Genomic DNA, 13495 nt, shown 5'->3' on the forward strand with positions numbered 1-13495 from the left:
TTAGAACTGGGAAGAAGCAACATGAGAAGAAGCTCAGAATATATGCACCAAAAGTATTCTTGGCAAAGATCCAAACCCAGCTTTCTTTTTGGGCCCTAAAAGTCATTTCTTCCTTTGGAAAGATTTCAGTCCAAGTTCCTGTTGGCTTAAATTCTCCTTTTTGTCCCCTTTAATTATGATGGATAGCTTTCACTTTTCCTGGTGCCAGGCAACATATGCCAAATTTCAATTTTATGGCTTTCCATTGCCAGCCATCACCTTGATGGTCCATGAATGTGCGCAAACTGATCTCAAGCAGAGGCCATTGACTTAGCGGTGCAAGCAAGCTTTCCAGCTCTCCACAAAACACTTTCTTGAGCCATTCTGCATAACTTTTCTAGCCGCAGGGCATGCATGGGCCTAATCGGCACTTGCCCATGGGCCTCACGAGCATAGGAGCCCCATACTAATCTGTGATGTTAATCCTTCGATGCACCTTGTATCATATAAATACAGCAACCTATTTATTACATTTTATTGCATTTTTTATTAATACTAACATGCAAATATATGTTTAATTTTATCAACCATTTACATTTTTAGTTTGAGTAGTTGTCATAGGGGTCCCAATACACTGCTTTGCTCAGGGCCCATAATGCTGTTTAAGATGGCCCTATCTAACCGGCTATATATCTTAACTGCATAATGATCCGAACATTCAGAAGGGCCTTATCCCTAGCCAGATTCAATGCCTTTCCAAAAGCCATTGCTGAAGAAGATATGTATCAGAGTTCCAAGTAACACCCCCAATGTAAAAGATGCTTCCAGGCCTGACAATATGAAAAGATCTGACTTTGAACAAAGACTATGTTCATGTGGTGGAAGAATAATTGAAATAATGAAACATGTTCTTCTGTATTGCCCTTTCTATGCAGGTGCCTGCCAAGAATTTTTACTAAAATCTTTACTAAATATCCTGGTCACTCTGATCTATTTTATCTTAAGATGATGTTATTGTATCAGTCTGATTTTATTTCCTTGACTGTTCTCTAGTTTATGCAATATGGTACAGTATTTATTCTAAATCAACTTGATTTAAATCACAATTTAAATCATGATTGAAATCACTAGTAAAAATGCTTGATGTAAATCAACTCGATTTAAATCATAATTTTTAAAGAGCAACTGTCATCTCTGTCCCGCAGCAGCTTCTCCTCTGACCAGCTGTTAACTCACTGACATTTCCATTCAACTTTAATGGGTGAGGTGGCAGTGACACAACAATGTGAAGGACATGGTGGGCAGCAGGTGAGTGGATGCCCGCTAACAGGCCCTACCCCACCTGAAACGATAGATTTTACACCTTTAAATGTAAGGACTCATTCTTGCTGGTAGTTAGAATCTTTAATATTATTATTTGCAAACAAAATGAAGGTTTCCTATTTAGCTTGCAGAACTTGGATTCATTGAATGAGTTTGCCAAAAATATAAATATTGCCGAATATAGAGCCTCATGCTGCATAACTAAGCTCCATTTCATGCTGAATAAACTAAATTATTAAAGTATCTTAAATATAAAACTATCTTTAGATAGATTTTTACTCCAAAAGCATTTTATTAAAATAAATTTGTTAAAAATAAAAAAATCCAATTTAAATTTTTTTTAAAAATCCAATTTTTTATTTTTTTAAAAAAAATCATTGATTTTTATTCATCCTGGATATTTTAGAACCATTATATTATAAGAATTGATTGATTGATTGATTGTTTTTAAAGTATTGTACTACTGTACTAAGCAAAAGTAAGTAAAGAAAGTTCACATTATACTCACTCCTGAGTTTATATGTTGTGTTGTAATAATACGTTGGAATACTCTTGGAAGATGGGAGGAAAAGCTGGAGAATAATTGCTGTGCAGAAGATACCTCAATCCAGAGGAGGAATGGTATGGTAAATGTTTCAGAAGGGATCCTAGTTATGTAAAAAGAAATCAAGAGGAGAAAATATTTTCAGTCTTGTTTGATTCTGTTAAATATAACCTTACAATAAAGATAGAGCTAGTGTTCCTGGCTGTGCTTCTTGTCTGGACTGTCTTTCAAAACTAACACACATTTAAGAAACATGGTCAGTATCCATTCTTATTCAAAGTTAAACCATTAAGTTCCATTCCATATTTGTACAAATATTTGTCTTTTATTTCCAGATGTAGAAGACCTTCTTGAGTCTCCCAGTATCTCCTGTCCTAATGGAGTATCTGAGGCTTCATCTCTCCTTGAATGCTTGAAAAATGCTGAGCACAGAACTGAGTTGGCAGAAGCTGCATTGGCCAGAGCCCAAGATGATCTACAGAAAATGAGGTCATCATTTTGAATAATGAACTTTTTAGTTCAAAATCTTGAACTAAAGATTCAACTTAGTTGAACTAAGAGGATATAGGAGCATAATGCCGTATTTTTCGCCCTATAAGACGCACTTTTTTACTCCAAAAAAGAGGGTGAAAATCTGGGTGCGTCTTATAGGCCGAATGTAGCCACCTGGGCAGTGGTGGGTTCCTGCTGGTTGGTCAATGAACCCGGAAGCCCCGCCCCTGTCACTCACTCGCAAGTCCTTGGCGTTTTTTTGTATCGGGGCTTGCTGTAAGAGAGAGGGAGCAAAGACCTTTTCCGGATTGGTGGTGGTGGAGGTGCGGGCCCGTACTCACTAAAGCAAGTCCGGGGAAGTCCTTTGCGCCAACTGGAAAAGGTCTTCACTCCCCCTCCCTTGCAGCATGCCCCGATGCAAAAAATGGCGAGATCTCTTCTCAGAAATGTCTTCTCGGGCTGGCCGGATCTCTCTCCAGATGTTGCGGCTTTTTCAGGGTTTTCTTTTTAAAAAACACCTGTCCGAACTATCTTGAAAACCTGCGATGTTGCTTTGGGAGGGGGCAGGCGGCAGCATTTGCCCCTGCCGCCCTCCCTGGGCACCTGCAGCCTTGGAGCCTGCAGCTTTAAAACAAGCCTTTGCACAGCTGCCCGTCTTTCCCCTCCGAAAGCAACCTCGCAGGTTTTCAAGATCGTCTGCAGAGGCGTTTGTCGCGAACTCCTCTCCTGTTCCTTCTTCTGCGGGGGGGGGGGCTGCCTTGCTTTGACAGCCACCTCGTTTCCAATTGGGGAGTGGGGGAGAAATCCTCTGCATGGATCCCCCCAATTGGAAGGAGGAGGCTCCATCCGCGGGGGGAGAGATCCCCCTCACATTCTGTCTGTCTGTCTCTCCCTCTCCCTCCCTCCCTCCCTCTCTCTCTATCTCTCTGTGTTTCTCTCTCCTCCCTTCCTCTCTGTCTGTCACTCTGTGTGTATATGTGTGTGTGTGTGTGTGTGTGTCTGTCTGTCTGTCACTCACTCAATCACTCACTCTGTGTGTGTCTCTCTCTCTGTGTGTCTCTGTCTGTCTGTCCCTCTCTCCGTCCCAACTGGAGAACAACCTTTTCTGTCCCCTTACCAGCCCATCCGGGAAGATGAGGAACGTGAGGGCGATTCCCCCCCCCCACGGTTGGGCTCCGAACTAGCGGAGCCTCGTCCTTCTTTTTAAGCAGGCGATCTTTAAGCAGGCAATCTTTAAGCAGGCAATCTTTAAGCAGGCGATCTTCGGCTGCTGCACAAGCCGCGCTGCCTTCTTCTCTCTGATAGCTGCCTGCTTAAAAAGAAGGACGAGGCTCCGCTGGTTCGGAGCCCATCCGCGGGGGGGAGGGATCCCCCTCGCGTTCCTCATCTTCCCGGATGGGCTTGTAAGGGGACAGAAAAAGTTGTTCTCCAGTTGGGACAGAGAGAGGGACAGACAGAGACACACACAGAGAGAGAGAGACACACACACACAGAGTGAGTGATTGAGTGAGTGACAGACAGACACACACACACACACACACACACACACACACACATACACACAGAGTGACAGACAGAGAGGAAGGGAGGAGAGAGAAACAGAGAGATAGAGAGAGAGGGAGGGAGAGGGAGAGACAGACAGACACACACACACATACAGAGTGACAGATGGAAGAGGGAGGAGAGAGAGAGACAGAGATACAGAGACAGACAGACACACAGAAAGAATGACAGAGAGAGACAGAGAGGGGGGGAGGGAGAGAAAGACAAAGAGCTACACACAGAGACAGAGACAGACAGACACACACACAGAGTAACAGAGAGAGAGAAAGAGAAAGAAAGGCAGAAAAAATAAAAATAAAAAAAAGAAAGTGGGAGAGAGAGATGAAAGAAACAAACAAAGAAAGAAAACTTATGACCACAATTGAGCCCAAAATTGAGTGGCAATTGAGCCCAAAAATCTTTTTTTTCTAGATTTTCTTCCTTTAAAATTGGGTGCGTCTTATATTCCGGAGCGTCTTATAGGGCGAAAAATACGGTATTTAGTGTATTAAAAAGAAGAAAAACTGAACAATTTGTCATTTAATGAATGGATCAATAAGAAAGAAATATTTTTTTTACAAAATTGGATTCATCTAAGCTTTGTAAAACACACTCTCCTGTTGTTTAAATAATACAATAAAAATAAATTTAGCAAATAGGAACTAGCAAGAGACTTATTAGACAGTGAAAAGGGAATGTGGGCTGGATAGCATAATCATCAAGTGGATACATAGATAGCTTGAAAATTATAGTCAGAATGCCCTCATTGAATTGGAATGTTGTTTTGAGTAAGTATCTAAAGATTCAACCCTAAGCTTACATTTTTCAATACTTTTATTAGTGGTGGAAGAAATGATACAGTGAAAGCTTCTCACATTTGTAAATAAGGTGAAACGAAATGGACTGTCTGGTGCCCTAGAAAACAAATGAAATTCACAACAATTTGTATAGGTTAGAGAAATGGCTTGAAAGCAATAAATGAAGTTGAGAGAGAGAGAGAGAGAGAGAGAGAGAGAGAGAGATGGGAAATTCTTCATTTAAAATCAAAGACACAGATACAGGATTGGAGGAGGATGTCTGGCTTAATACCAGTGCTTATGAAAAAGGTATTTGAATAGCAATTAATTGCAAAGCTGTACGTATCAGAAATGTGTCATTAAAAAAATCAATTTTAGGCTTCATTAATAGAAGCATAATTTCCAAAACACAAAAAATAATTGTTCAAATTTATTATTTGGTGAAATTTCATACTAAGTATATCTAGTTAGGGTTGGCATACATTTAAGAAGGATTTAGATAAATTAGAATATTATACAATACAATACAATAGCAGAGTTGGAAGGGACCTTGGAGGTCTTCTAGTCCAACCCCCTGCCTAGGCAGTAACCCTATACCATTTCAGACAAATGGCTATCCAACATCTTCTTAAAGATTTCCAGTGTTATGGAAGGCCAGTAAAGATGATCAGGAGACTAGAAACTAAATCATACCAGAGATCAAGAAATTATGAATATGTAACGGTAAGACAGAGCAGGATTATAACATCTTCAAATACCTGAATAAGATTACCAGAAAGTCAAAACAGGTTTTTCATAATTCAGGAATGCATGTTGCTTTAATGGAGCTAAACTATTGGAAGACAAAATCTGATTTAATGCTGAAAGAACTTTATAACTCTTAAGAGCAGTTTATCAGTAGAAATAATTACCATTAAAGAAGTGCTGTCCCTTTCATTGGATGAGTTCAATTGGAGGCTAGATACTTGTGTTTTAATTTAGGTTTCTGTCATAAAGTATGGATTGGACTTGGCCTAAGTAGAGCATTCCAGCTCAATTTTTTTGAATAGAGAATTGCTAAATCAATTCTTCCTCTTCTCTATTTGGCTCATTCCTGAGACAGGAGTGTTTTGAGTCACAAAATTGATTAAAATATCTATTCTGAATTTACGGACTCAACACGACTGCACTTTTCTTACCCCTTCATTAGTTGCTAGTGTTCCAACTAGAATATAGATAGGGAATTGGTAGGTGACCAGACATCATTCTGTCAGCAACTCCCATCAGCTCGGCCGGTAGCCAGGGATGTTGAAATTGATCAGTGTCGATAGTCTCATCCAAATATTTTTGTTGCTATAAAAAGTAGAGACTGGCACGTCCTAGACAGCTACCCTTAAATCCTGCTTTACAGAAAGAGAATCAGATGCCCAAGGCTACATCAAAACACATTCAAAGTATTTTAGTTATAGACCAGAAAGGAAGTCAGAAATCATCCCAGAAGCCATTGGCAAACATTTCTGTACTTTTGCCAGAAAAATCACAAGAGTATGTCCATTTCATTACCAAGAGTTAAGATTTATTCGATGTAGACTTGCCTGTAAGATATTAGAATAGCTTCTGTTCCACATTCTAGTTGCTTTTTATGTGGTGTTCTGAAATTATAGCCATTGTTCCTTCAAACAGTACTTTTATTTTTAAAAAATAGACTTTTGAACTATTGTGTTCTTAAATCACTCAATAAGGATCTGCTTTTGCCTTATAGATTTATTATTGTTTTTGTAGCAGAAAGAGGATGGTGAGAAATAATACTAATTGTTTAAGTGCTTTTAAAATGTTAATTTCTCCACTGTTGTGTCCCTGTGATTATCTTCTACTTTTTCTTTATTGGTTGCTATTCCTTGAAAGAATATTATTTTCAAAGGTTGCTAAATTACTTTAAAGTAATTGGACAAAGTTTTTTAACATCAACTGGATTATTTGGAGTCTATTCCCTGCTGTTTTATGTTTTCTGAAAGTACCTTTTAAAACATTATCTTAATATACATTTTACTGTACTACAGCTAGAATTGTGTGTGTACCTTTGAGTCATTATTGACTCCTGGTGACTGCCTGGACTCATCCCTGCAGTTTTCTTGGCAAGGGTTTTCGGAGATAGTTTGCCATTGGCTTCTGCTTCTTGGGCTGAAAGAGAGTCTTGGCCCAAGGTCGCCCAGTTGATTTTGTGTCTCAGGCAAAACTAGAACTCATAGTGTTAAGACCAATTGACTGCAAAGGAAATACAATCTTTCCATTCCCCTCATCCCACCATTTAATCTCAAATGTGAATAACTCCTTTCATCTCCCACAGCATGCAATACAACTGATGCTTCCAGGATAGGAAGCAAAATGTCTTCTTTTTTTCCTCAAAAAATCAGTCTAGTTTGCCTTTTCAAAAATAAAAACCACTTTTGATTCAACTGGATGACTGAGAATTTTCATAGACATTTGACTAGAATTCATAGTTTCCCAGTATCTAGCCTAGTGTCTTAACCACCAAATTGACTCTCATATTTAGAATTGAATAGGGTTATAGAAAATAACCAGATACAGTAATTCATGCCCTGGAATGTAAAAAAAAAGAAAAATACTGATGTTTGATATACTCAAAAAAATTCCAAGCAACTTTCAATGCAGTAGCCAGCAGAGGGAGCTTCAGCATGTGGAAGCCACCAAACAGCACAGTATGCAACCTATATGCTGCCTTTTTATAGTTCTTGTACTATGTCTTGAGGGTATGTTTCAAATTGATTACAGGCAATTTGCGCAGGATTTGGTGATGAACACAGAAATCGGAAGTAGCTCATCTGCCAGCACGACTGGGAACTTAAAAGAGGATGAGGAAGATGTTTACTTCAGCTCATACGGGCACTTTGGGATCCATGAAGAAATGCTAAAGGTTAGGAAATGAACAGAAGCATGTCTTTATGGTGAGAAAGATGGAAGGGAGGCTGTTTCCCCATACGTATACTGCAATACAGCTGCATTTTTAACCCTATCCATACTAGATTGTTATCCTGGTGAAGCTCAGGTAAAAATGCAAGGGAAAAAAGTGAACAAAATAACAAGACATATGTAAAAACACAGATCAAAATCCAAAGGACCATGTATAGTCTGCCCTCCCCATATGCTGCCTTGATTGTTGTTTTTTCCATAAGATTTACAGATCCCCTTCAGTGGGATAGGAATTCAGCCATATGAAACACAAAAGAAAAAACTCTGGAGGTAATTCTCCTCTACCATTTTGATATTAAATAATTGACATCATTTAAGATATTTTGTGACTGAATTTTGACAATTGTGCATATGCTAGCCTTTGGGATTTTGTCTACCTTAGTGCCAGCGTTTACATTGCAGCATATTCTTCTCAGTATGTGGACTAGTACAGACAAAATAAATGGTAAAAAGAAGGAACTATCCTATGGGTAACATGGATTTACATTCCACGGTGAGTATGGTTCCCCCACAATGTTAAGCGCTCAACCATGACTTATAAATTACACTGGCTGGATTTCTGTGTCAGCTGAACTACAGATGAACAATCAGCTATATAAGTTAGAACCTAGTCCGTGCCTTGGATAGGTAAAAGAAGACTGGTAAAACACCTTCTTGCTTAAGCTGAGGTGGGAACTCTGGGTCCCTCCAAATACTGAAGGGTTGCAGGACTGTTAGAATGAACAGTTTCAAGATTTTCAGACTTGTAGCCTTACTACAGCCTGAGGTCCATTACTTCCACAGTGCCATTCGTGCTTAGAATTGAGCTTTAAGTTAGAAGCTGCATAATATTTGATTTTACAGTACATTCCCTTGTCTTTAAAATATGGCATATTTAATAAACAAGATGCTTCTGAAACAATGCTGCTAGAATCAGATAAGTACTGTTGAATAAAGAGATGGCTTAATATTAATTACCTGGCAGAATCTAATTTAAGCAGCTTTCTAGATATGCCCAAGGGTAGGAGTACCTGAGTTGTCAAACAGTGAAGTCCATGTCACTGCATTACTGATGAAGAACAGCCAATTCCACGTCCTTGTTCTTTGAAACTCTGATGGAAAAGGAATGCAGAGCATGCATTCCTGTGGACTGCAAGTGAGAAGGTTCACAAATGAGAGCAGAATAATGGGTTTTCTTTAGATAATTGTTTTTGAAATTCACTAAAAAAAGTTTAATTTACATTATTTATGTATAAAATAATAATTTCATGCTCCTCTCACATTCTGATCCATCAATCTCAATCCTGAAAGGCACTGATTCAGATATATATGCTTCATTCCTAAATGTGAGTTTTGGAATTTAGCTTGCTAGCTGCTGCAGGGAATTGTACTTTTGTCCTTTCGGTGTTTCATCTAGTGGTGCAGTGTCTGATTTGTATGCAAGGAGAAGTTCTCACTTTTTAAAAAAGTTGTTCTTCTTACATATTTTTTTAAACCTGCATTTGCAAGGAGCTAAAAATAGGATCTCAGGCACTGTCTTCCTTTCGTTTGCTGATTGGTTCTCCAACCATTTACACAGATAGTAAAGCATATTAGCTTTCTGGCAGTTTGTCTATCTGCCTGCATTTATTAAAGGGAATGATGTTAGTTGCTAAACAGGTTACAGAGTCAGCTTAGGTTGTTATCTCTGTTCAGGTGTACAAACTGGAAAACTACCAGTACTTTGCACACTGTTACTTAGTTTTGTACATTTTTAGATTTGTATATGTTAGCCTCGGCAAAAGATAACAAAGAAATAAGTGGGTAGCTATGCATCCTGAATATCAAATTAAGACTAGTATTTTATTGCTTTTACAAGGTTGTATTACTGTACTTCAAAAATTAAGAGAATGTTGGTAAAAAAGAAGATACGAGCATTATTTCCTTACAAACAGAAAGGTTAAATCATTATCCTAGTATGTTTAATATTTCCACATTTCACTTAGGTCTGATAATTTTGTTGCTAAAAAAAACCTATTAGAAATTCTGTAATACTTTCTCAATAAAGTACTATTTTTTGTCACATTCCAATGCCTGGTCATACTTAAAATACTGCTTTTGTTAGATGGGTTAAGGAATAACTGCTAGGTGATGAACTTTTGATATAACTATCATTGGACAATGAATAGCAGTCAGTGCTCAGAATACCTCTTTTTTTTAATAGGATAAAGTGCGTACTGAAAGCTATCGTGACTTCATTTATCTAAACCCACACATCTTTAGAGATAAGGTAAGTGAGCTGGCTTTAAAGCTGTTAATGTATTTGCAGCATGTGATGCGCTAAGGTAATAAAAGTCTCCTGGATTGGATTCCTTCTACAATTGGGATACTGAATCTTTTTGACAAGGCTTTGATTGAATGTACTAAAGTCCTATTACATGGAGAGCATTATTCAGTTGCAGGAGAGTGCAGAATACTGATAAGAGAAATGCTGATCAGCATTGTCATTGTTCAGTGTGCTGTCGTGAGTATTCATTAATTTTGATGACAAGGTTTTGTTGAGTCTTTTCTTGTTTGCTCTTCTTAAGTGGTATCTGAAATAAATGTGTGAACACTTACCATTCTAAAATCTACCACAAATGAATTTCTTACCTGTGTGTTGTATGATAAAAAGTTTCATGAAGCCCCCTGAGGTACTGGCTTCTGGAAAGAGTTCAGATCCCAGTGTTTTGGTTTGAGTGAAACCCATATAAATAATTCCCTCCTGGTAAGTTTATCAAAAAATTTTTTTAGCAAGTTCTGCCTTTGTATGGGACTAAACCTGGCTTCTGTGTGAAGAATTAAGGATAAATTTCCTGACAGTGAGAACAGGTAATAGTGGAGCCTGCCTTCAGTAGCTGTACATATTCAAACACTGTAGGCTTTTAAGAGGAGACTGAACCAGCCACTTGTCTGGAATGGAATAGGTGTCCTGCTTGGGCACAGAGTTGGACTAGAAGACCCTCAGGGTCCCTTCCAAGTCTGTTATTCTGTATTCTGTAAATTATGGAATAAGAGTAAACAATAGGAAAAGAAGATCCAGTCTGTATATGCCATTGCATATTCAGACCTTATTCATATCATCTTTTGCTTCTGAGTGGATCCTTTTCTCATATTTATTGGCTATTAGTCAGAAATGCACACTTAGAAATTACCTTCAATTAAAGTATATGTCAGCATTCCAAATGCATGAAATCAATCAGAGACCAAGGCAGAATCCTTAAAGTTCCAATTTAATCATACAGGCACGTTGGCACTGTGCTATCGAATTTCAAATCTGATCTTCTTCCCGGAATTCTACCCAGTTGAAAGTTCATGATCTATCCCCACACCCCATAATCCATCACATGTTCCAATCATCATCTTCCACGCTGGCATCTACACCCCTCTGCTTCCGGTCAGGTGTTGAGGTGCGGAGACAAAAGATGACCTTGAGCTTCTAGAAAGAATGACAACAATACATTCCACAATCCTATTCCTTTCTATTCCCCCCTCCCAACTACTACACTAATGAAACAACATAGGAAAATAATAGAAAGTGTGGCAGGCCAAAGATCCTAAAAGAAACATAACTACAGGCCTGGCAGGCGGCCTCTCCTCAGAAGAAAAACGTTTCCTGAAAAGAGAATAACATAAAAGTTAACAAAATAAAATTTACCACCTCTTTCCCCAGGGGTACTTTGGGAAGCTTCTCATGGAATTGCTTTACTAACTTCTCCACTTTTAGGTTCCCACTGTTCACCCAAGTAGCTTCAGACCAAGGGTAACCCTTCCAGTGCACTAAGTACTGTAAGCGACCCCTATTCATCCTGGAGTTTACAATTTTTTCCACGTCAGATTGTGTTTCCCCTTCTATCACTACAGGAGGAGAGTGAGCTTGGGTGGATGCTCTTAGGCTAGACCCAATTACTGGTTTCAACAAGCTACAATGAAATTCTGGGTCAAATTTCCCTAGACTTCTGGGTAGACTGAGTCGAACTGTAACTGGGTTAACTATCTTCACTATTGGGAATGGACCTAGAAATTTTGGACCAAATTCCTTTTTAGGCATTCCTAATCTTATGTATTTGGTAGATGCAAAACCTTTGTCCCAGAAGGGGTTTTGGAGCGAGCAGTGTTGATCAGCTTGCTTCTTGTAGACTTCTGCCGCTACTGCTAGAGCCTTCTTCGTATTCTCCCATCCGTTCTTTAGCATGTCTATCCATTCATTCAAAGACATGGAGGAAGGAGGTTCTCTAGGCAACTCGGGCATGGCAACAAATTCCATGCCACTGGTAATCTGGAAAGGAGTTAATCCTGTGCTGCTGTGGACCGCATCGTTGTATGCCACTTCGGCGAAGGGTAGCAAGTCCGACCAGTTGTCTTGTTGATAGTCCACAAAACACCGGATGTATTGTTCCACCACCGCATTGGCTCTCTCTGCTGCGCAGTTCTTGCTGGGATGAACCTCTGAGCTCAGTTCTTGTGTGGACCGAATGGATCTCAGGACCTCTCTCCAGAACTTGGCTGTGAACTGGACTCCGGGGTCTGAAATGATCCTCTTGGGTACACCGTGCAGGCGATAAATGTGTTTCACAAACATTTTCGCTAATTTGTTTGCGGATGGCAATCCTGAGCAAGCAATGAAGTTTGCCTGCTTAGACACCAAATCAATAACTGTCCAGATTACTTTATTCCCACTGCTGTCTGGGAGTTCCACGATGAAGTCCATTGCGACCTCTTCCCATGGTCGGTTAGGGCTCTCTGCTGCAGGTTCTGGGCTCTTGGATTCAATCATCCCTGGTTGGCCCTTTTCCTCCTCCGAGGCCTCCCCTTCTGTGGTGGCATCTGGGGCCCTCTCTTTACCACCGTGGCGATTGGTACACACATTTGTTCTTCGGCAACTCCCTCCTCCGACCCCCCCCCCTTGGTAGGACTTTTTGTCACCTTAAGTTGGGGATCCTCCTCCGGAGATTGTTTGGGCTTTTCTCCCTCCAAGGCCTCCCCCTTGGTAGAACTCTTTGTCACTTTAAGTTGGGGATCCTCCTCCGGAGATTGTTTGCCCTTTTCCTCCTCCGAGGCCTCCCCCTTGGTAGGACACTTCATCACCTTAAGTTGGGGATCCTCTTCCAGAGGTTGGTGGCCCAGATGATTCTTTTCTGGTGGCATCTGGGGCCTTCTTCTTACCGCTGTGGCGGTTGGTGCGCACGTTTGTGGCATTGGGGGCTGGAGCCAAGCACTGTGACGCCCTGTGGCCAAGTTGACAGCAATGGTGGCATTTTATTGACCTCCACGAAGGAAGGAACCTAATTTTATCTCTAAACTTAGGAACCTCTTCATCACATTGGCTTGCTCTCCAACTTGCAGCTTCCCCCTTGGTAAACCCTTCTTCCCTTTTGGAGATTGCTTCTCTGTAGGAAGGTGGGGTAAGAACCTTTTGGGGCATTGCAGGGGAGACTGGAACCGGTGGGGAGGTCAATCCCTCGGTTGGCCACTGCCCAGTTTTCTGCCATACTGCCATCTGCTGAGCGAGGGCAGGTGCCCACTGGGATTCCTCCCATTCATGATCTGGGGTTAAGACCCATCCCGGGGTTGCCTGCTTCACAGGTTTCCATTCAACCAATGATGGCTGGCTAGGGGGTTTTATGTGCCAAGGACCCTCCTGCTGGCTTGGAGGAGCTTTGGGCCAAGTTTGAGAGCAATCGCGCGTTCCGACCCTCATCACCCTTCTTGCGCCCCCGGGTGCTCGGGATTACAGGACCCTGGTCTCCGGCTGGTGTCGCTTAACGCCAGGTCTGTGGTACATAAGGCTCCCCTCATTTACGACCTCACACAGGAGGGTAGAGCAGACCTGGCGTGTATTACGGAGACC

At 40.6% G+C, this 13495-nt stretch overlaps 1 protein-coding gene across 1 annotated transcript in view; it reads left to right on the plus strand.

Annotated features, from left to right (window-relative positions):
- PRMT3 (protein arginine methyltransferase 3) overlaps positions 1-13495 on the plus strand; it is a 98612-nt gene that overhangs the window by 12207 nt on the left and 72910 nt on the right. Inside the window, exons 6-8 of the mRNA XM_081942658.1 lie at positions 2182-2335; positions 7450-7591; positions 9830-9895. Of these exons, the coding sequence (XP_081798784.1) occupies positions 2182-2335; positions 7450-7591; positions 9830-9895 (362 nt within the window). The remainder of the gene's footprint in view (positions 1-2181; positions 2336-7449; positions 7592-9829; positions 9896-13495) is intronic.

Source organism: Natrix helvetica (assembly GCF_964273705.1).
Source record: "Natrix helvetica genome assembly, chromosome: 1".
Lineage (NCBI taxonomy): Eukaryota > Metazoa > Chordata > Lepidosauria > Squamata > Natricidae > Natrix > Natrix helvetica.